At 39.8% G+C, this 23185-nt stretch overlaps 1 protein-coding gene across 2 annotated transcripts in view; it reads right to left on the bottom strand.

The window, feature by feature from the left end:
- Positions 1 to 200: 200 nt before the first annotated feature.
- cc2d2a (coiled-coil and C2 domain containing 2A) overlaps positions 201 to 23185 on the bottom strand; it is a 64352-nt gene continuing 41367 nt past the window's right edge. For both annotated transcript variants that reach the window (XM_007889001.2, XM_007889002.2), the window contains exons 24-39: positions 20451 to 20543; positions 19862 to 19953; positions 18237 to 18404; positions 17710 to 17815; positions 16227 to 16336; positions 13988 to 14084; positions 13771 to 13869; positions 13007 to 13183; positions 8448 to 8651; positions 7510 to 7599; positions 5894 to 6007; positions 4713 to 4847; positions 4141 to 4263; positions 2747 to 2805; positions 1977 to 2154; positions 201 to 1451 (exon numbers count right to left, since the gene is read on the bottom strand). In XM_007889001.2, the coding sequence (XP_007887192.2) occupies positions 1263 to 1451; positions 1977 to 2154; positions 2747 to 2805; positions 4141 to 4263; positions 4713 to 4847; positions 5894 to 6007; positions 7510 to 7599; positions 8448 to 8651; positions 13007 to 13183; positions 13771 to 13869; positions 13988 to 14084; positions 16227 to 16336; positions 17710 to 17815; positions 18237 to 18404; positions 19862 to 19953; positions 20451 to 20543 (2034 nt within the window). In that variant the 3' untranslated portion in view covers positions 201 to 1262. The remainder of the gene's footprint in view (positions 1452 to 1976; positions 2155 to 2746; positions 2806 to 4140; positions 4264 to 4712; positions 4848 to 5893; positions 6008 to 7509; positions 7600 to 8447; positions 8652 to 13006; positions 13184 to 13770; positions 13870 to 13987; positions 14085 to 16226; positions 16337 to 17709; positions 17816 to 18236; positions 18405 to 19861; positions 19954 to 20450; positions 20544 to 23185) is intronic.

Raw genomic sequence — 23185 nt, 5'->3', positions numbered from 1 at the left:
ACCTTGGTCTTTTTTTGTCTAACATTTCTTATGTTATATACGTAGGATCTGGAATAGAGAACAGCACGTTTCAGGCTGATAACCTTTTGTCAGAACTGTTCTGTTGAAAGTTTATCGACCTGAAAAGTTAACTTATTTTCCTCTCTCTGTAGATGCTGCCTGACCTGCTGTGTATTCCCAGCCACTTATTTTTATTTCAGATTTCTAGCATCTGCAGTATTTAGACTTTTTTTAAAAAAGAAAATATTCCATTGACCGGTTTGGCACCTCTGAGCCAAATGAACCTCAAAAGAGACCCTGCTGACCATTCCCCAGGAAGGACAGATGTATGTATACTGTTATAAACCATTAAGAGGTAGATTAGAGAAAAAAAATCATAGTACTTGTCATCATACATTTTACTTTGTAGATCAACTGACTAAAGGTTACAAAAATATTCTGATTCAATTTGTATGTTTTTAGAAAATATATTCTCACAATTATGAGCCCATTTCTGTCATGTTCAACCACACCTAGCCTTTGAACAAATTCAAGTGAAATAACTACTGTATATTTGCACTTACATTAGCTACTGAATGCCAGACACTATCCTGTTTATTTGTGCAAATACTACTTCAACCCCTATGACGGATAATTGTCTTAATATAATATTGCAATGTATACATTGTGAAACACACCATCTCATGTCAGGTGCCCTTTCTGATAGGTGGGGAGAAAGGACTATGCTCCATTGCGAGAAATGATTTCAGAATTAATTAAATGCAAAATAAAAATAATTACATCTGTAAAACAAAGACTACATGATGAATGATCATACAACGGTCTACCTAAATGAAAATAAATAGAAAGGCTTTAACAAGCAATTGCAAATAACAGAAATTGCAAAATAATTGCTGCAAAATAAATAATTCCATGAAAAATGTTCAAGAAAATATACAACACTGATTAAGTGACGTATCAAATTTATGGTGAGATATAAATTCAGAGCACTGCCTGAGTTTATTTTGTTTGATAAGGCTTCAGGGTTGAAAGTATGCTGTCTTCAAGCAGGATTCAGAAAGAACTGGATATCCGTGGAAACAACTCTCTAACAATGTGACTGGAACCATGCTATAGTAATTTTTTGGGTGATGTGGATACCCATCTAGTTACCAGCAGGATTCAAGGGTTCTGAATCTTGCTAACCCCGTGAACGCCACATACTAAGCCACCATATAAGTGCCATTAAATCAGGACCGTAAGGGAATGATCATTTGCTTCTCTTATCTGCTGCGGACCAGGGAAGCCACATAAATCCAAACCGACAGCACACTGTTGGGGTATGGATGGATGTACACAGCCAGTGCAAACTCGACACGAGGAACCTCAGTCGTGTGGACACCTGTGCTGTGCACAGCTTCGATGATGGGCCTCAGTTCAGAGAAAGGCATGTGGATAGGAAACCCAGCAATCTGCAGAAAACAATTTGACATAAGTACAAAATATAAAATATATGGCTAAACGGATTATTTAACAATCTGATTCCCAATAGAGAGACTGTTATTTGATAGAATATTAAAACATCTCAACAATGTCAATGAACAGAATAATTTTATGTAAAATACCACCACCAATAATAACAAATGAGATTTGTTCACGTCAGGAAGGACATTCTAAGGCATTGCAGGTCAGGGATTTGCCTTTATATAGCGCTCCTCATGCAGGATAGGGTCCCAGAGCGCTTGACAGCTTAGTGGGGGCAAGAGATAACCATAGGCATGGTCCAAGAGGAAGGTCTTCAGGCATGACCTGAAGATAGGGAAGGAGGGGGCAAGATGGAGGAATGCAGGAAGAGTGTTCCAGAGTTTCGGGGCTGAAAGCACGGCCACTAATGGTGGAACGGAATAGCAATATAAAGTGTGAAGGAAAAAAAGATACAGGATTTAAAGTGGTTTCAGGTTGTGTTGTTGGTTTGCAGTTTAAAAGTGATACATTACCCTGTAATCTCCCAGCAGGGCCTGCAGTTGCACACGGTGTTCTTCCCCCACATCTCTCCCCTGGCTCAGCTCCAGTGTGGGTAAGAACTGCCGCAGGGTAGAGCTGCAGTACCTGTTCCAGCGAGTTGGATGTCTTGGTCTCCATTCCATAATCTTCTCTTTCAATATCTTTTCAATCCTACACAGGGCAGGACGATTCATACCAATTATTAAAATTTAATCATTCCCATTTTAAAGATGGAACAAAAAGATTCCTATTGTTAGTGATCCGCATATGATAGGCATCACATAACGATTTGTTTAAATCAAACAGGATATTATCTTTGAACTTTCGCTATGACAAGGTTATCATTCATGATGTTTGAGATGTACCTGTCTCAGTGTCGGAGCTGAACCCCTGCAGATGGGGACCTGATAGAAACCTTTGAAGAGAAGTTGCGGTTGAACAAAAGTAATGGAAAAGCTGACATGCGCTCTGCATTTCAATAATTTGACTTTTCAAAATGGTATTTTATGTTCAGATCACTTGAGACATTAAACTGATGATTCTCGTACTATTTCATTAACAAACTGACAGAACGCTCAATAGCAGGTCTATCAGGTCTCAACAGGGCAGCCAAAAATGCTCTCATTGCGTGCTATTCACAAGCTATTTGATATACAATCTCTTAAAATGGAGTCGACTCTGTATTCTCTAATTTGCTGCTTTGTATTTCATTAAAACAATAAAAACCCTCATGGAAATTTTATTTAAAGTAGATCAGCATTACTTGTCTTGAAGTTCTGCTGCAGCTGCCTTCTCTGTGCGTTGATAAATAAGTTCTTCAGGCTGAGAAAGAATTAAACAGGTGGGTATGTGAACACGTTATTTTGTTGGTGTGTGCAATGCACATACAAATTAAGTTAAAAAAAAGACAGTTGCTATTAGTACAGGTGTTCTGTGTTGACATCAGTGAATTATCTCATCAAAAACCCAACAACTTGCATTTATATAGTACACTTCACACATCTGAGAGGACTTTTTAAACACTATTATTATGTAAGAGCATTTCTAAAACTGAAAACCTAAGGTCTTCATTTTGATCGACGTGGCAGGCAATTTGCACACACCAATGTTCCACAAACAGCCATGAAATGAATGACTAATTTTATTTAGGGGATTGTTAGACAGGACAATAATTTCCCAAATAAATACCCGTCTCTTTTCAAACAGTGACATGAGATCTTTAAAAGCCACCTGAACAGGAACTTGGTTTAATATCTTATCTGAAGCACGGCACCTCTAACAATACAACAACAACTTTCATTTATATAGTGCCCCTCACACAAGGTAGCATCTCAGAATGCTTGACAGTGGCGGAGCTTGACACCTTGTCGGGGTGGGCGTAGGAGGTGACCGTAAGCAGTTATAATAATAATAATAATCCTTGCATCTGATATAGCGCTTTTCTAGACGTCTCAAAGCGCTTCACAGAATATACTGTAAAGTGAATTGACTGTATTTTTGTGAGCGAACAAGGCATCCAATTGCGCACAGCAATGTCCCACAAACAGTCGTAGATTGAAAATGACCAATTTATTATTTTTTTTGTTTTGGAGGGATCATTATTAGGCTCTGTGTGGAGTAAGGAAACTTGCCTAAGGTTTCGCTCTGCCTGGAATTGAACACAGGTCTCTCGCTTGCAAAGCGAGTGCTCTAACCACTGACCTACAGGACTCCAGTCAAGCACTTCTTGAAAATGGAGAAGGAGGAGGCAAGGTGGAGGGATTGAGGGAGAGTGCTCCAGAGTTTCAGGCAGTAGCGGCTGAAAGTGTGGCCGCCAATGGTGGAACAGAGGGAATGAGGAACAGGCAAGAAGCCGGAGCCAGTCGAGTGGAGGCAACGGTCGAACACCCCTGCACTGAACTGGAATGTCAACATAGATGATGCGGGGTCAATGTCCCAACACAGGGCTTGGACTCCCAGCTATCTGTCTCTGCTTTTGAAAGGTTGCTAAATATTTAACTTCTTCATATCAGAAGTGGTGAATTTGTAAAGGAATTGTTTAAAAAAGTGCCTATTTACACATATGATCAACTGTGTGCTTAAGACAATATTTTACCTATATTATGAGAATTTACGAGAGCCTTAGCCAAGACTGAATCTCTGTACTTAACACCATACCTGAATAGTTGACAAGCCTGGAAATGGGAAACTTCGGGAGAAAAATGGCTTCCAAAGTTTGGATTTGCTGATGTCAAAATTTATTCTCATGACTGTGTCATATTTCTGTATGTTGAACCAGATCTAGAAAAGAGTTAAAATATGGATTAGCCCAAATAAATACAGTGAACTGATACATTCCTAGAATTACATTACTTTTGTATGAGGAAACTGGCAGCAGAGATTCTTCACACTCAGATCCAGACAAAGCTTCAAGTCCTGTCAGGGAGGTTGGATAAGCAGTAGAAAGTTTGCCCCCACAAAAATGCAGCAAGTTACAGCAACTATAAAACATTGATTCATTAACTAGACCTTGTACTAAATTTACTAAACATAAACATAGGAAACATTTTATGGTCCCTTCATTTAGGAGCTACAGCATTTAAAGTATGCCCAATGTAACATTTAGCTTTAACAGCGTCAAACACACACACACCACTCATCATCCATCAAACTTTCAAAATTCTGCAAAGATGACATGAATACTTCATCATTTGTCACATTTCATCACAGTTAATTGGAGAAAAACTCACATTGTCAGCACTAATCAAGCAGCTGACATTCTGCAGAGGACAGAAGGCATCAAACTGTCCATAATACTGTCCAGTGGTGCAGTTCCAAATCACATACTGATTCTGTTCATAGGTCAACACGTAGGCTGTTGGACCCTGAAATGAAATTTGAGTACTGTACATTTTTATACTGAAATTCCTAGTTTGTGAAAGTCAGCAACTGAAATGTTTATAAACTTCCAAGAAAGAACTTTGGAAAAGCAAAGAACACCAGAATCCCAAGGCTAGATTACAGATCAACTTCGTTGCTACATAGTTAACAATTTCCCTCTTGAATTTGCTAATACAATCTGTTTCCAGTGTTCTTGGGTAGTCTATTATACACTCGTCACTCTGAGTAAATAATTAAATCTGTTCATCTTCTCTCTTGTGTGCACAAGGCCTAAATTCATAATTTTGATTTTATTGCTGTACGCTGATTGGAAATATTTTATTGTTGATTACTGGGGAAGACTATGAGGTGACTAGGATGGCCCGTGATTGACAATTATCCTGATTAACTGTGATCTCTCTCAAGCTGAATGATGCTCAACTTTAAAGTTGATTTAAGTTGATATTCCCCAAACCAGAACCGAAATGCTGAGGACTGTGCAGCAGCAGGCTCAAAACTGCTGCCAGCCAACAACAGGAACCGAATTTTGCGTAAAACCATTTCATGAAATGGGGGATGGCAAGTTCTCCATATCTAATATATATTAACGCCATTAATTATGTCCAATCTGAATTATCCTCGTGTCCCAGCATCCACGTATTTTTTTTAGATGCACTGTCCTGGTCTTAACCCTCCATTGGGTACTCTTGTTTCAATCTTCTGGGCAAAGAGGTACTTCCTGGTTCCTGTTCTAAATTGCCCTTTGAAACCCTAAACCTGTGTCCTCTTCTGTCTCGGTGCATCAGAAAGTATTGTTCTAGGTTTAGTTTTTCAATTCCATTTAACATTTTATGTAACACTACAAAGGTCCCCTCCCGTTTCAAAACTTTAGAGCCCTAGTTGTTTAGTAAAGTGATTGCTGTCCAGTTTGATTAGATTAAAGAGGCAAATAAAAACTAATACAGGTTCACAGCTTTCGGGATTATAAATCAGCACCAAAGGCTGTGGAAACTTTGGAGAGGCTGTGAGAAAAAAAGAAATAGCCTCTTACCTCAGGAATGGCGGTTCCTATCACCAGCCAAGCTTTCTTCCCCATTGCTAGGAAATAGTTACACAGCAGAACTGCATGTTCCTCTTCATCACCTGCCAGCAAGTCCAGGAATTGCTGGATTGAATGAAAAGATCAAAAGTACACCACTGCTTTCAAACTCACATTAAAAGTGTATCCCCAGACACAGGTGACCAGACAGCAGCTTGGTGCTATAAAGCCAGCTTTAATCTTTTCAGTCCCATTATCTCAGCCAGCGTAACTGATACCAGAAGAGTCTAAACAAAGCCATCACAAAGCCATTTCATTTTAAAAGCCCATTTCTACATATGGCACGCTTATTTGGCCAAACATGGAAAAAGTTACATTGTTGTACTTATAAAAAGGTACAGAGGTGACTATGATTAAGCGCTTTGAAATGTCTAGAAGACGTGAAAAGCGCTATATCAAATGCAAGGATTATTATTATTATGATGATTGCCTGTCCCAACCACTCTTCCATTTTTAACTCTTTCCAAACGCACAAAATTGGTAATAGACCACATTAAGAGTTTATTTGAATACCCAATTTAACTATATATAGGTGTCTCCTTGGCTCAGTTAGCAGCACCATTGCCTTCTTCAGAAGGTTGTGGGTTCATACCCCACATTGGGACTGAACTGTTATAGCCTAGGCTGATACTCCAGTTCAGTGCTGGGAAGCTATGCTGTCAGGCTGATCAGATTCCATGGCACTATTTGAAAAATAAGTGATTTTCTCCTGGTATCCTGGTTTTCAATCCCCCAGATAAAATTGCTCATTCATTTCATGGCTGTTGTGGAACAGTGCTGTGCACAAAGTGGCTGCCAGTTTCACCTATAAACACATGGTCAGTGCACTTTACAGTAAAATTCTGTGTAATGTTGTGAGATGGTTCAAGGCACTATATTAAGTGCAAGGGTCATTATTGTACAGCAATGTGTGTTGCTATATTACCACTTTATGTGTGTGTTTTGAGGAAGATGGGAGTGGTGGTACATTTACTGGGCTTTGTGAGCTTATAAACTCACCAATGGAGAATGGGATGTTATAATAATAATAATCCTTGCATTTGATATAGCGCTTTTTACGTCTTCTTGACGTCTCTAAGCGCTTCACAGAATATGCTGTAAAGTGAATTGATCGTATATTTGTGGGCGAAACGCGGCAGCCGATTGGGCACAGCAGTGTCCCATAAACAGTCGTGGATTGAAAATGACCAATTTATTATTGTTTTGCTTTGGAGGGATTACTATTAGACGTGTGGAGTAAGGAAACTTGCCCAAGGTTTTGCCCTGCCTGGAATTGAACCCAAGTGTCTCGCTTGCAAGGCGAGTGCTCTAACCACTGAGCTACAGGATCCTCTATGTTCTCCCCCATCTCAATAAGTTTATCGATCCCCAGAGAATCTAACAAATGTTGCAAAAGTTCTGCTATGTAAGAGGTTGTAACATGAACATTCATGAACCCATGTACATAGTAAAATCAGAAAGATTAAGAATTATAAAGAAAAGTAAGAAAATTAATTGATAAGATAACCTAACAATATTACTTATATCTGAAGTACTAAGAAGCAATAGAATTGGGTGATATTACTTACATCTGAAGTACACCATAAGTCACAGATTCCAGCAAATGACACACTGTCAGGCAGGAAGGGAATCAGAGAAACATAGCGAGCCACCAGATCCTAAAGCACAAACACACACACATAGTTAATAATAATGTTAAATCTATTAGTACAACATCAACAACTTACATTTATATACCATTCTTCACCCCACCCATTGTAGTCTCTCGGCTTCGCTGAATAATGGCGTAGTTTGATGCTGAACCAGGGAGAAAGGGGACGTGACTGTAGGCACTATTGAAGAGGAAAGTTTTCATGTGCAATTGGAAGATGGGCAAAGAGTGGGCATGACAGAGGGCAGGGCAAGATATGCCCACATTGAGAAACAATATTAAACTAAACAAAAAAAATTTAACTGAACAATCAGATCATAACTGAATAGAGGAAAAAGCATAAGTGCATAAGATTGATAACTCAATCAGAGTCTTGAAGATGATGAATTGAAATGCAATTAAAATGCTGAAAACACTGAGGTTCTCCTTTTGCAATGTATTGCTTTGCCTTGCAGAGCGTACAATTTTTTTTTAAAAATTCACCAATTTATCTCAGTTAAACAGAGCGATGGTCATAAACAATGATCTCATCTCAGGCAAGTGTCAGAGAAGAGACTTTCTTTTAAAAGATGTTTCTATCATTTTTGACATTGAGTAACTACATAATTAAAGTCACCTGTACACATGCGTTTACACAACATGCATATGAGAGCCCACTGTTGATTTTTTGGAGTTACATGGCAAGCAGACTTATTGTCTATTGGCTAAAAAATACTGTATTCTGCCTTACAATTCATCACACCAACAAATATGATTGGTTGCTTAAATGGGGTTCCATTGTAATTGATTGATAAAAGCATGGAGCAATGCACCTTAAATCTCTAAATTTTAAATTGCCAATACAAAGTTACTCACTGCTGAAGCCTCAGGGTTATTTGGGAAAGCATCCAATAGCTCCTGGGGTGGACTGAGAGGCCCAATGAACCTTGTAATGAAAACCATCTTGCCACTGAGATCGGTCACAAAGGTGAGGCATCGCCGCTTTGGGAACTTAAGCTCCATTTCCTTCTGGAACTTCTCTGCTGCTTGGAGCAGTTTTTCATCCTCTTGAGTCTCAAACTGAAGACAAAATGATGGCAGTGCACAGTAAATAAACATAATTATCAGAATATTAGAAAGGTTTTGCTGAAATCTGTTGCAATACGTTAAGATTGGATATAAAAAAGGTTTATATAAAAATCTTGTTGGCACATCAGAACACTTAGATCAGCTGTACAGAATATGACACGTTTTAAACACGTTTTAAACTAAAACAACCAGAATTTGTTTTGAATTCTGCTTTAAATCTATTTTACTTTTTATATTAAAGGATATTTCTGATAAAACATGCAGCATGATACCTGCCTTTCAACACCGCTCAACCTGTTAAGGCCATGGCACACATTAATGAGGGCACATCTACATCCCCAAGTTTCAATGTTTTAACCAGATGGACTAGTTGTCAATAATAATAATAATCCTTACTCCTTTCACATCAGGAGGATATCTCAAAGTCCTTCACAGGATGCACTGGAATATGGAGTGTCTCTATACCTTGTGGGTAAACATCTACAGTGACTTGGATTGCTGTGGAACATGCCTGTCTTTGCATCTCCTCAGAGCTAATTTAGCCCCACAGAAAACTTCCCCTCCAAGGTACATTTTTTTAAAAATAATGAAATGTTTTTCTTTGATCTCAAAACACTGGGGAGCTGAGTGGATCCATTAGGATTGAAATTCAGAACCTTAGGGCCCCAAGTTAATTCATGAACTTAGAACATACGACTCGTTTTAATTGAAACAAAGCCTTGAGTTAAATTTTTACCTTTTTTAGCATCTCAATCATCTGTAGAAAGCAGCAGTAAATGTGGAAAAGAAAAAAAAGGCATAAAGAGCAAATCCAGAACAACACAAATTAAAACTGTGAAATTGTCTAAAAGGGAAGCCAATACCCACATTTTGAGTTATTGTTTTCCATACATGGCTAATAAAATTACATGTGTATTTCCAGGGATGTTTTTTTATAAAGTTATTTGCCTTCTCTTTTCATATGGTTTCTAAATCATTGTAATAAAGTGCTATGCCTTTTGTGAAATGCAGCCTTTTCATCATCTTATCCTGGTTGATTGCAATTAATTGTAAGTGAGTGAATGTGATTGATGAGACAGGGTGGTTTCTTCCATTTTGCTTCAGAGCAAACACTGCACCTTTCACTGTTCTTCTTAGAAACTATGAAAAGGCAAGTTGGAACAGAGCAGGGGAGTAGGGATTTTTCTACTGTGTGTTTGACATCAACTTTTGTGCTAGAAATCTCTTTGAAAATAACTTATTCTTGTTATGAACAAGTCTATTAACAATTTTCACCCAGCATTGACATACATTTCCGTGGAACAGTCTAATAACCTTGCTTTTATGCATTTTTTTAAATAAGTAACTAACTATAATTCAGTTTGAACTAACTGAACCATATTAGTATAAAAATGGCTTTTGATGCATGTTCCACGTATGAATAAATAGCTTTGATAAAAGCTTCATTTCCCAGTGAGTTATGTGAAGCATTCTCGTGACATTATATAAATGTCAAATATTATTGTGTAACAAACAGGAATGGTAAGTGATTTGGATCGAAGACATATCATAAAGACACTTCCACTTAAAAGTTCTAGTTATTGGAAACAGCACAAAACAAACACTTCCAAAAGAAACATTAGCACTTCAGCTCTGCTCTATACAAACCCAGATACGTTCAGAGAAGCTTATAGGTGAGCTAATACAATGTAATATTTCACCAATAAATTTTGTGTCACTCAATCCACAACTGTTTGTGTGCAATTGGATGCTGTGTTTCGCCCACAAAATATACAGTCGATTGACTTTGCAGTGAAATGCTTTGAGATAAGGTGCTATATCAGATGCAAGGATTATTATTATTAATAAGTGAATAGTTATCAATTATTAACATCTTGATCAGACACTTAGCATCAGATAAACATTATATTCTTTCCTACATAGCATTACTAAATAATTTGCACTCTTAATATCTCTACGTGACACCTACTCTGAAATAATGGAAACTGATCCATAATCCTAGCTGTGCTGTTTCGAAACTCCAGTGCCATTTTTTTCTCTCCTCTGCTCCTCTCTCAGCATCCCATTCATCATAGTGGCTGCAACAAGTGCCATAACTATCCCTACAATCTGAGGAAAAGTTCAGCTCATTAACCCTCACTCACCAGTAGCCAAAGTACATCACAAACACTCTAACGCCTTCATTTCCTTGAGTCAGAGAATTGCAGAGAATGAACTCCTTTCAGCGCCTTGAGACTTCCTCCCGACGTGAAAGGCGCTATACAAATGTAGTTTTTTGTTTTGTTTGTTTGTTTCAAAGGGTGGTGGAAGCAGAATCGATAAAGCTTTTAAAAGGGAATTCGATATGTACTTAAGAAGGAAAAATGTGCAGGCTATGGGATAAGAGAGGGGGAATGGGACTAGTTGACATATCTTTCAAAGAGCCGGCACAGGCACATTGGGCCAAATGGTCTCCTTCTGTGCTGTAAGATTCTATAAATTCATTCTGCCATGCAGTTCCCTGAGGTGAAGGTGCCCCTGTTTAATTCTCAAGCCTGCATGAAAACACTGTTGTCTCCACACACAAGACTGAGAATAAGAATTTAACAAAGAACTTGCACTTATATAGCATGTTTCATGTAGGGATATGTCTTGAAATGCTTCACATTGATGGAGTGGAAGCCTGAGTAGGATGAGTGTGGGTAGTGGAGGGAAGAGGGAGGTTTTGTAAAGAGAGAGGGAGGATGCAAAGTGAGGGATTTAGAGAGCATTCCAAAAAGGGGGGTGGGGGGGCAAAGTAGCTGAATGGTTGTCCACTAATGGAGGGGCAGAGCAGTGGACAATGTGGAGCAAGCATGAATTAGCAAAGCAAACGGAGTGGTGGGGGAGTTGGTCTGAATCCTCTGTGTGATGGGAAGTCAGTGGATTTGGGCAACGATGGGGGTGATAGGGTTGCGGAGCATGGTGCAGGAGAGGACACGGGCTGTAGAGTTCTGGATGATCTGCAGCCTGTAGAGGGAGGAGTTGGGGAGGCCGACAAGCGGTGAGTTTGCAAAGTCGAGAATTGATGTAATGAAGGAGTGTATGAGAGTTTCAGCAGCCTGCGGTGTGAGACAGTGTCAGAGCCGGGCGACATTGTGGAGGTGGGGGAAGGCAGAGCGGGTCATGGCGCAGATGTGGGGTAGAAAGAATAGTTGAGGGTCAAACAAGACCCCAAAGTTTCGGACTGGCTTAGCAAGGTGGAGTGTGCATGGATGGTGATGCTGTCAACGCTCCATAAATAGCTCATCAAGATCATTTGCAGTATAGTTGGAGTGGGAAGAACAGTATTGTGACAGAGGGAATTTGAACTGACCATGTTAAATTCAGGAATTTTGTCTTAATAGAAACATTTGGTGGTACATTACAACAAGAACAACAAAATTATATTTATATAGTGCCTTTCACGTTAGGAGGACGTCCCAAGGTGCTGGACAATCAGTGATTTGAACCCAAGCTGGGGTTGGGATTGGGAAGGGTGGAGTGCAGGCGGGGAAGGATGGTGACCAAAGGCACAAGCGAAGAGGAGGGTCTTGAAGGAGGCGAGGGAGGGACGAGGTGGAGGGACTGTGGAATGGAGTTCCATAGGATGGGGGCAGATTGCCTGACGGCCCGCCCGCCAATGGGCGGGTGAGGTGGGGCCGTGAAGCAAGCTGAGCAGAGGGGGCGGGAGATTGGTAGGGGGTTAGGAGGTCACAGAGGTAGGGGAAGCAAAGCCATGGAGGGCTTTGAAGGTGAGGACCAGGATCTTGAACTATTTTCTCTGTGTGATGGGAAGCCAGTGGAGTCAGGCGAGGATGGGGGTGATAAGAGTCGCCTGGTGCAGGAGAGGACACAGGCTGTAGAGTTCTGGATGATCTGCAACCTATGGATTGAAGAGTTGGGGAGGTCGACAAGCGGGGAGTTTGCACAGTCGAGTCTGGATGTAATGAATGCGTGTATGAGGGTTTTGGCGGTCTGCGGTGTAAGACAGTGGCCGAGCTGGACGATGTTGCGGTAGTGGGGGAAGACAGAGCAGGTCATGGCACAGATGTGGGGTAGAAATGACAGTTGAGGGTCAAACAAGATGCCAAGGTTCTGGACTGGCTTAGCAAGGTGGAGTGTGCAACCATGGATGGTGATGCTGTCAATGCCTGAGGTGAGGAAGCGCTGATGGGAGCCAATCAGGACAGCCTCGGTCTCTTGTTGACGTTCAACTGTAGAAAGTTTGCTCTCATCCAGGATTTGATGTCTGACAGATAGTCTGTCAGGACAGCAGTGGTCCTGGAGTTGAGGGTGGAGGCAGAGAGGTAGAGTTGGATGTCGTCCGCATACATGTGGAACATTACCTTTTCTCTTACAGATTCGCCAGGTACAAGTTGAGGTTCAACAGTGATGAAAAGGGACAAATAAGACCCTTCACTAAGGCTTCGAACTGCATCCCACCCTCCCTCGCTGGCATGATGACGCTCTTTGCTGTATCCTAGCAGTACTGGCGGTGTGTTAATCCTGAAGGTGCCATCAATCTGTAAAGCAATGATCAATGATACCTATCATTACTTAACATGTATTGCCATTATCTCACCACTCAAGACAAACTTAATAAGGAACTGAGCTCAGTTACAAAACCAATTGGTAAGATGAATAATGCACAATGTTAAAGGCAAATTATAACAACATTTATCTACCAGTTTATTTCTTTTAAATCAAAGTAGTTCCCGTTGAGATTTGTTCGATTGTCCTCTGCTCTTGCCTTGCCCTCAGAGTCAAAGTCAAATAGCCTGTCTGGAGGTGCTCTCCATCTTATATCTGAAATTATCCATCTTTACTTTTGACAGCTTCACGTTCAAGTGGTGCTCATCGCCTATGGCATGCATTGAGTTGAAAAAGGGGTCTATGAGAAGCCTAAATTGAATTTCCTATATACATTTTGTATAGACTAACCTTAAACTACTGGGGCCATATGTAATATGAGATGTTTATGATGTTATCCTACATGAAACAAATGGAAGTTGTTCTTATTTCTACTACAAATTAACGTTTTACTATTTCAGAAATACCCTCTTGCACAAAATTGTGTTCACCAGTTAAACACAGAAAAAACAATCCTTACCCTAGCCTGGCAGTAAATGGTAGTAAATGGGATCTGTACAGCTCCCAACCAGTGTTGTTCAATACGAGTGTGAACACCACTCCCTCTTTCTCGTTCATCCTAAAAATATGATTTTTTTTTAAAAAATGATTAATAAATGAGTGTCCAGTATTTGTAAAATTATTTTTGCCCATTGATGCCATTTGCTGAATAGTCACAAAAATATTGTGAGATTTACCTCTAAGATGTCATAAACAACTTCATCGAAGACGTTGATGAACACTTCATCTGTGACAGACTGCAGGCTTGCAGTGCTGTAATCACCATTCGGAGCTCTAGACTCAATGCAAACACACAAGCAGTCACCACTCCAGGACTCTTATACACTAAAATACGGGAATTAACACTGCATTCTGCTGATGAGATTACTTAAGAATTGGTTCAAGGAGACGTCATTCTCAGTTAGGTTACTTTTCCAGGCAGAATTCCAGGCACCAACAGTAATGTGGAAAGAACTGTCGGAGTTAATATTTTCCATTTTAATTTATTTTCACTTCTCCTCTACATTTACAATACAATTTATGAATCCAGAGAGCTGTTCATGTCAGCAGAACATCTCAAAGAGCTTTACACAGCTGGTGGGGCACCCAAGATTGGTGGGGGGAGGGGGGAAAGGAGGGCAGAAGGAAGACATCCAAAAGGGTGGTCAAACAGGCAAGTCTTAAGGCGGGCTTTAAAAGTAGGGAGGATAGAGTGAGTTGAAGGGATGGAGTTCCAGAGAGCAGGAGCAGAATAACTGAAAGCACGCCCACCGATGATCAGGATACGAGACCATGAAGCATGTCACTGTTTGCATTTGGATTCTTCAATTCTATTCTTTGGTATTTTTTCCTTTTCGTTACAGTATTTCTATTGAATACTGTATATTTATTTCAGTTGATCTCAATATTATTCCACTTGGACGTTGTTTGAACATTACCATTCTACTGATTGTTTTTCATAGTTACTTTTTCGCACAAAAGATAAATCCACTTTTATGCATTTTGGGTGATTGCCATTTTAAAATGATGTTTTGCAATATAATTCTATTGGCTGCAAACAATAGTTTACGCTCCCAGATTAAAGGTTACCACATATGTCAGCAATTAGAAGGCTGTTGGTGTATGTGGAACTAAAGCATCCAAATAGCAATTATCCTCTGGGTAGGCTGGGTGGTATTTAGACTCAATTATAGAGTAAACTGGCTTTAGGCAACATGACTGACAATGGAATACGGGAATCAAATTGATCCTCCCATCTTGCTAGTCCAGTTCCTGAGACAAATGGTATTGCAGGATTCGGCTGATGACAGACCAGCCAACTGGCTCATCAGCAGGACTTGGAGGAGCAGAACAACATTAAATTTTTATAGTGCCTTTCACATTGGGAAGACGTCCCAAGGCGCTGGACAATCAGTGTTTCGGACCTGAGCTGGGGGTCAGGATCGGGGAAGGTGGAGGGCACGGTGGGTGGGGGAGGGAAAGGAGGGTGATCGAAGACACGGTCGAAGAGCAGAGTCGTGAAACGGGTCTTGAATGAAGCAAGGAAGGGGGTGAGGCAGAGGGACTGCAGGATGAAGTTACAGAGGGTGGGGGCAGAATGGCAGAAGGCTTGCCCATCAATGGTGGGGCATGTGAGGCAGGGGACGTGAAGCAGGGCGGAGCCTGCTGAGCAGAGGGAGCGAGCAGGTTAGAAGAGGGTTAGGAGGTCGTAGGAGGGCTTTGAAGGTGATGACCAGGATCTTGAACTGTATCCTCTGTGTCAGCGGAGTCGGGCGAGTATTGAGGTGATGGGATCACGAGCCTAATGGGGGAGAGGACACAGGCTACAGAGTTCTGGATGATCTGCAGCCTATGGAGGGAGAAATTGGGGAGGCCGACAAGCAGGGAGTTTGCATAATCAAGCCTGGATATTATGAATGCGTGTATGAGGGTCACTACATCACAGACAAATGGAAATTTCTACATATGTTTGTGGAACTCTCAGCACTTTGGTTTGGGTATTTTTAAGCATGGGTTTCCGTGTGTCAGTCACCACCCGGTTATCCAGACAAAAGAATCAGCAGTTTCAGGCAGAGGAAGGGAGAAGTTGAGCAAACCAGAAGCAAAATAGAAAAAGAGTTTTTTTTAAAAAAAATCAAATCAATCCATTTTAATAATTACTGTAATGCGAAAAGAGTTGTTTTTGGTAAAAGTGATGTACATGATGCAGAGGTTTCCTATGGATAATGGTAATTGTCACAGTTTTCCACTCTGTAGTCCTGTGCACTTTTTTTGATCAACACTCAATGTTTTCAGGACAATAAATTAAGTTCAAGGGTTGGGACAATATTCATTTTTAAAAATAAATATATAAAGAACCTGTTAATCTTAAACTAAATACTTAAAGATATTATTTAGAGAAGACCAAAAACTACAAGGTTAAAAAAAAAGCACTACCTGAATGGGAGTTCCAGTTCTTCATTCCAATTAGGGTTTGGACCATCTGCCGTTGCGGTCTGACAGACTGTACGTTGGAATGACACCTCCACAAAAGGACGCACTGATAACTTTAACAAAAAGAAAAATATAACACGTTAAATTGGCCATCACTGACAACAGTCTTCCTCATTGTTGGTTTCAGCAGACCTTCCTTTCTCCTTAGGTTTTTCACCATCCATATAGATTCATACATCATATACTGTATATTCATACATATTCATCAATATTCAGCATGTGACTGTGGTAACACAACTTGCTATTTGAGGAAGGAGTCTTCTTCAATTCCTCAAAGGGTCAGTTTTTTGTGCACCCAATGCATAGAAATAAACAGTTAACATTCCAAACAAGGGAAATTACAGGACACTGGTTGTGTACAAGAAGTGACATCAGAAGTGACCAAACAACCTGAAAATCAGCCATTGATAGCATAAGGAAAGCTGATTGATCTACATACTGAAACCAACCACAGCGCCACAAGACACAGACGTTATAAGCAAATCCGCTTGATAAAGGGATGCCTTATTACAGAATTCTATGGTATTAGGGTTCAGCTTATCAATATCCTTCAGGATCTTGAGTACTTTTAATAAAATCTCCCAAAGCATTCTCTTCTCAAGTGTGAATAGTCCCAGCTTCTAAGAGGTCTGTTCAACTTCTCTCTTCTGAGCTAAATCTTTGTCCACGGATTGGAGTTTATGACTAAATATATTGGAGCCTGCACAGGTTTTAAAAGTGGAAATTTCTAAAATATCAAATTGGATTTACCCATATATACACCAGGAGTGGACTTCCTTTTCCCTAGTTCTCAATGCCAAAGTCTGTGAGGTTGGGTGACCCATCTGTCTTTGGCTCATAAATTATGGCTTTTGATTGCTGACCAGCAGGATTACAACTTTTTAAACTAAACACTGAGAATAAAGCATCTGTTCCACTGACCATTTGTGGAGTCCTGTAGCTCAGTGGTTAGAGCACTTGCTTTGCAAGCAAGAGACCTGAGTTCAATTCCAGGCAGGGCGAAACCTTGGGCAAATTTCCTTACTCCACACGCCTACTAATAATCCCTCCAAAACCAAAACCAATAATAAATTGGTCATTTTCAATCTACGACTGTTTGTGGGACATTGCTGTGCGCAATTGGCTGCCACGTTCGCCCACAAATATACAGTCAATTCACTTTACAGTATATTCTGTGAAGCGCTTTGGGACGTCTAGAAGACGTGAAAAGCGCTATAAAAAATGCAAGGATTATTATTATGAGAAGTTCATCTTTATTCTTCCTCCTCACTCTTCCTCACATCTGACCAAATTTCTCTTATGCATTTGATTTGTATATCTGCTCTCATTCACTCTGCCTTCAAGCCTTGAGCATAAAAATAAAGGACAATGGAGAATTTCTTCCCACCCACTCCTTGCATTCTGGACATCTCATGATTATTCGTACCTGGTTAACAGGCCAGTCATGGCTTTGAGTAGGACTTTGAGGTACTTGAGAAGCTGCAAAGCTTTCATTAATAGACCTCGCTGATCTGGAGGCCAGTGGAGGTTTACTGAATAGAAAGCAAAAACACAAATGACATGTATGAATCTGTATACCTGGGGCATTCATTTTCTCTAGCAATCAACACAAGCAATGTAATACCAAACAATACATATTGAAGCTTTCACGTCTTTACAATGAAAACTCTGATTGCCACTATCCTCCTGTCCACAGCAGGCACAGCAGGCACTGTTCCTCACACATCACTGAACAACATTTCCACCAGTTTGATGTGTGGAGCTTCATCAGCTGCTGGTTACCTCTTTTATCCCACATATGGATTACATATTCTTAGTTTTATTTTCAATGCGTAATATAACTGTAGTATCATTCACTAGCACAGAAGCCACTTTAGAGAGACAAATGTTTAAAGACAAATGGATAACTGAATAGGACAGAGTAGCTCTCAAGGTTACTACTGTTGTTCCTACCTTCCTGTAGTTTTACGTATAGGTAAGTCATAAGCTCGGAGAATGTTGACCAGAAGCTTAATGTCTCCATCTGAAAGGTTTTGGGCAGTGACTTTTTTCCTTTCTTTTCTTCGTGGTTTGAGAGGTCTCTTTGGTTCTGTCAGTCTGAACAAGTTGATACCCAACACCCTATTGATCAGAAAGCAATTGTTGATCAGAAAGCAATTAGCATGAAAAAGTGAATGAGCTCTGTTCACCGTTATTCAAAAGCAAATTCTGAAAGATTTAACTTGGCGAAATCTGCTTGTATGAACCGAAACCAAAATATTCAAAAAACACAAATTTACTGCTTGTAAAATGAAATACTTGCATAGAAAAGTTTATGTTGAAAGGTGCCAGAAATGATTAATAAAAAAAACAACCAGACAGATAAGAGAGGAAGAGAAAGAGAATGGAACATACCCTGAACCATGAGAACTGCAAAAAAAAATCCAAAAAAACAAGAAAACAAACAGTAAGATGCATGAAAGAACATCAACTTGAAAACAAGAGCAGCGAGAAGGAAGTAATATATTTATGTCATTAATAAAAAACTTTTTTTATATCATGAAAAGTTGAAAAACTTTTTTAAAACATTAGAAAAGCAATTGGAAATAAGCAGGAAAAAAAACATACCCTCGATCACCAGAACTGAACAGGCAGTGGAAATAAAGAAACCAAAACGTATGAAAGGAAATCAATGAAAGCAAAACAAATACAGAAAACATTTTTTTTCTCCGCTCACTGATTTTCTCCCCCTTTCAAAAAATTATTTTTCCTATCACGTGACGTTCTGCAATTTTTCAAGAGTGGCCTTCATTCATGCGCTAAACCAGTAGAGTTGGTCGACTATTTGACTGTCAGTGATATTAAAGCTTAAGCTTGATCCTGTCCTTCTCCAACATCCACACACCCGGGTACCCATATTGGGTTCTCTTATTTTGCGATCAGAGGTGGAACCCTGGTTGATTTTCCTGTTCATAACCTGGCCTGGTGAGGTCCAATGCTTATCTGGGTTGGTGGGAAAGGCTGGGCTTAAAGAGAGGGAAACTGGAGAAGGGGAGACAATATTCAACTTGGTTTCAGTTTTAAGGTTGATTGTCTTAACACTTTCAGATTGTGCAAATTCTTAATTTTTAGTCTTAATTTTGATGGCATGTTTCCACAATTCTTTTGATCTGACACAAGAACACTTTTAGCCTTAGAAATTGACATGGATTGATTTTGAAGCAGAGAAATGTTTGTTGGAGACCTTTACTAACTGGGATGTGTAACAGTGAGCATAACACACCAAAGCAGAGTAAGAAACAGAACCAAGAACTAGTCAGTCACAATGAGAGGACATGAATTTCATGAGCTATGACATTCAAAGTCCAACAAGGCAATGCGGTGCAAAGTTGTGATGAGTTATCTGGAAGTTGATAATATTTATTTACACATGGATTCTTCCCCCAAATGCTCAATGCTCATCTGCAAAGTATGCGGCAGATACATGCGTGTGGATGAATGCCGTTAGCACATTTACTACCCATTTTACCATAAAATAAAGCATTTAAAATATGAGGGTCAAAATGTAAATGCAAAAACATACACAAGATGATATTTACCCTATGCTGGGAACCTCTTCTTCTACAACTAAATCAGACAGGATGTAATTGCGCTTTGCCACCAAGAATCTATTCACAACAGACTCTCGAACCTATGAGGGGAAGAAAAAGTAGAAATTGTGATATCTGTATTTTCATCATATTCTCGCTTTTCTAACTGAATTTTAGCTCATGATTCTGGGATTCTGTTGCACAGCTTTTTATTTTAAAATAGCAAGAAAAGGATTTCAACACAGGGAAATGTGGCACAAATAACAACTTACTTGATTGGAAGAAAATGTTAACCATCAAGCATGCACTGCAGAAAGGTTGTGTGTGGAGAATCACAAAGTCAACACATTTTACAAAAAATGTGCTTGAACTGTTGACAAGGAAACAGATCTTGGCTTTTGGTGAAACGCTCACTAGAACTACATGTCGATTGCTCCCAGGAAGGTAAAACAGACAACAAATCTGATGGTCTGCTCCTGCTGAAATTGTTACTGCAACGTGTCCAGTACTGAACTGGCAGGTTTTCATTTGGAGCTTGGAAGGGTTTAAATTGTAATAATGCCTGAAGGTGTGCTTGTAGTTTAACAAGTTAAATTACCTTCTGTAGATACTTTGCTACCTTTACTCTGTGAGCATCTAGGTGGTCCTTTGTGTCAATGATGTCTCTCTCCCGCAACTTCTTTTCATAGTCCTAAGGTAAAAGTACAATAAAACATAGTGCACCCATACCACAAGTTTAACTCAAAACAAAAGCCCCCAAAATTACGACTGTTGTGAATATTGGATTGACTTACTCTTCCCTCCCCACTGCTGCCATTCTCTCTCTCTGTACGGGAAAGATTAAGGACTGTTCCCATCATCCTAACTGTGACCATGTAGAGATCCGCGACTCAGCACATTAGCGCATCAAAATATTTCCCACTGGAAAAATGTAAAACAAAGGTTTTACACAGGACAGACCCATTATAAAGTGTCCTAGTTTAACACAGACCTACTTGTAGTGTTGGCATCCTGTGTTCCCACTCTGTACAGTTTCAATGCACTCTATATACAGGAAGTGTCATGGATAGCCTTTTACAAAGGAAGTGACACCAGCAGCATTTCTTAGAAGTAACAAGCTTGCAATGACATTGAGGAATCCACGACCCCATTTTGGCAGCCATTTTACACAATCCATCCTTATAACGCAAGGTCTGAGTTTATGCTTATGTTCTAGTTTTCAAAGTCTTTCGCACTTATAACACACCTAATAATAATCCCTCCAACAATTGTATAATAACTGGATTATTCTATTTTTGCATCAAGACAGTAGAACAGGATGACACATGTTTAGAGTTACATAAGGCAATTTCAAGACAGACACCAGGAAGTTTCTCTTTACCCAGTGGTAATTAATAACTGGAACAGGTGGCTAGGAAGGGTGGTTCAGGCCAGGATGCTGGACTTATTTAAAAGCAGTTTGATGCAGGGATGGGAAGATGTTAGAGTGAATATTCTAGGACAATGAGGATCAAATGAGGCCAAAAGGCCCTCTTCATCTAAATCAACAGCCGAGATCTTGTGATCTTATGGTAAGACAATACAGCATTGCTGACATCCAAAATGATTTCCAATCTTCGGTATTTCCATGTAGGGTTGTGGGGGGGGAAATAATCCACAAGACAATCAACTTTTTAGTATAGAAAAGAGTTGACAGCAGTCAGACTTATATGCAGCTGTCTGTGACCTGACCAGAGACCACTGGAATGCAAGTTATGAAAACATATTGGTTAAGGAAGAAAAGGGAGGGTGAGCAAAGGAACAAGATAAGGAGGAAAAGTAGTCTCAGCAGGGCACATAGGTTAGTGGAAAAGTACCATCACAAGCAGATCACGGGTACACCAATTAGCTGGGTATGAATACATGGGAAAGTTGAGCTCCACAGAATAAGAACTCGGGCAAGACTTTTGTTACATTGTTGAATAAATTGTCTTGATTGTACAACTCTGTGTTCAGACCTTTATTGGTTAATGGCGAGGATCCAATTATGGTAGAAGGTACCCAACAATTGGCGTAGTCGGCAGGATCCTTGCTAACTGAACAAACAGATGTGTAAGTCCAGAAAGGTTATTCGAACAAACCCGGGAAGCACGGATTGTGGTGGTTCGAGGCCACCCGGATTAAGTGGTTAAAAGGTTGTGTGGACAAAACGTTGTGTGGACAAATTTGACATCATTGGAATAATAGGTGAAGGCACTTATGGACAAATTTACAAAGCCAAGGTAATATATATATATGTTTTACAGTATTGCAATGGTTTGTTCTAGTAACATTTTGAACCAAAGAAATAACTGTTTTGACTAATTTATTTGTTCTAGTTTTCAAAGTCTTTCTCACTTATAACACACCTAATAATAATCCCTCCAAACCAAAAAATAATAAAATTGGTCATTTCTAATCCATGACTGTTTGTGGGACACTGCTGTGCGCAATTGACTGCCGCGTTTTGCCCACAAATATACAGTCAATTTACTTTATAGCATATTCTGTGAAGCGCTTTGAGACGCCTAGAAGACATGAAAAGCGCTCTTATCAAATGCAAGAATTATTATTATTATTATTATTATAAAAGGTTCGAGGCCGTTGTGAAAGTTGTGTGGTTCGAGGCCAGCAGGGTTAAAATTTGTTTTGTTGAATAATTGCGCTAATTGTGTGGTTCGAGGCCAGCTGTAAAAGGTTTGAGGCCTTTTGGGAAAGACTGTGCATTCAATATTAAAAGCGTTCAAGGCCTTTGGTAAAATTGAACAATTTGGAAGAAAGATTGGGACAAATAGTTACTTCTAAATTTGAAAGATTACAGAAGGAGTTAAAAGCAATGAGACAACTGACTGAGCAACGTATAGATCCTTGTGTCTCAACGATATGCCTCCAGACCAGACAGGGAGATGACGTATTGGCTTATCTGAAAGCCCTCAAACAGTTTAGTCTCCTTGATACTTGTGAGGTGTCAAGAAAGTTCAAAATGCTGATCTCTCAAATAAAGAGATTAACAAAAGTTGAGAGAGAGAGAGAGGATGGGTTCATTGAAAAAAAAGAGAAAATAAATTTATACAGCACGGCAACTTTAAAAATCACTGACTGTAGCCACTGACTGTGAGCACACTCACTGTTTCATGCTGATCAATACAGGCTGATGATCAGAGAGAAAACTCTTTGGTTTCCACATAAAGTGAAACTGTTTTTACAATCAATGATCATGTCCAAGCTACAATTGAATCCCTGGTAAAGCTAGTAGTGCAAGTATTTTGAGACAGTAGCACAAATAGATCAAATTTCTATTCCCACTTCACATGA

Source organism: Callorhinchus milii, unplaced genomic scaffold (genome assembly GCF_018977255.1).
Source record: "Callorhinchus milii isolate IMCB2004 unplaced genomic scaffold, IMCB_Cmil_1.0 Scaffold1, whole genome shotgun sequence".
In the NCBI taxonomy this organism is placed as follows: domain Eukaryota; kingdom Metazoa; phylum Chordata; class Chondrichthyes; order Chimaeriformes; family Callorhinchidae; genus Callorhinchus; species Callorhinchus milii.
The sequence above is the reverse complement of the archived record's forward strand: the minus strand, read 5'-3'. Positions and strand labels throughout refer to the sequence as shown.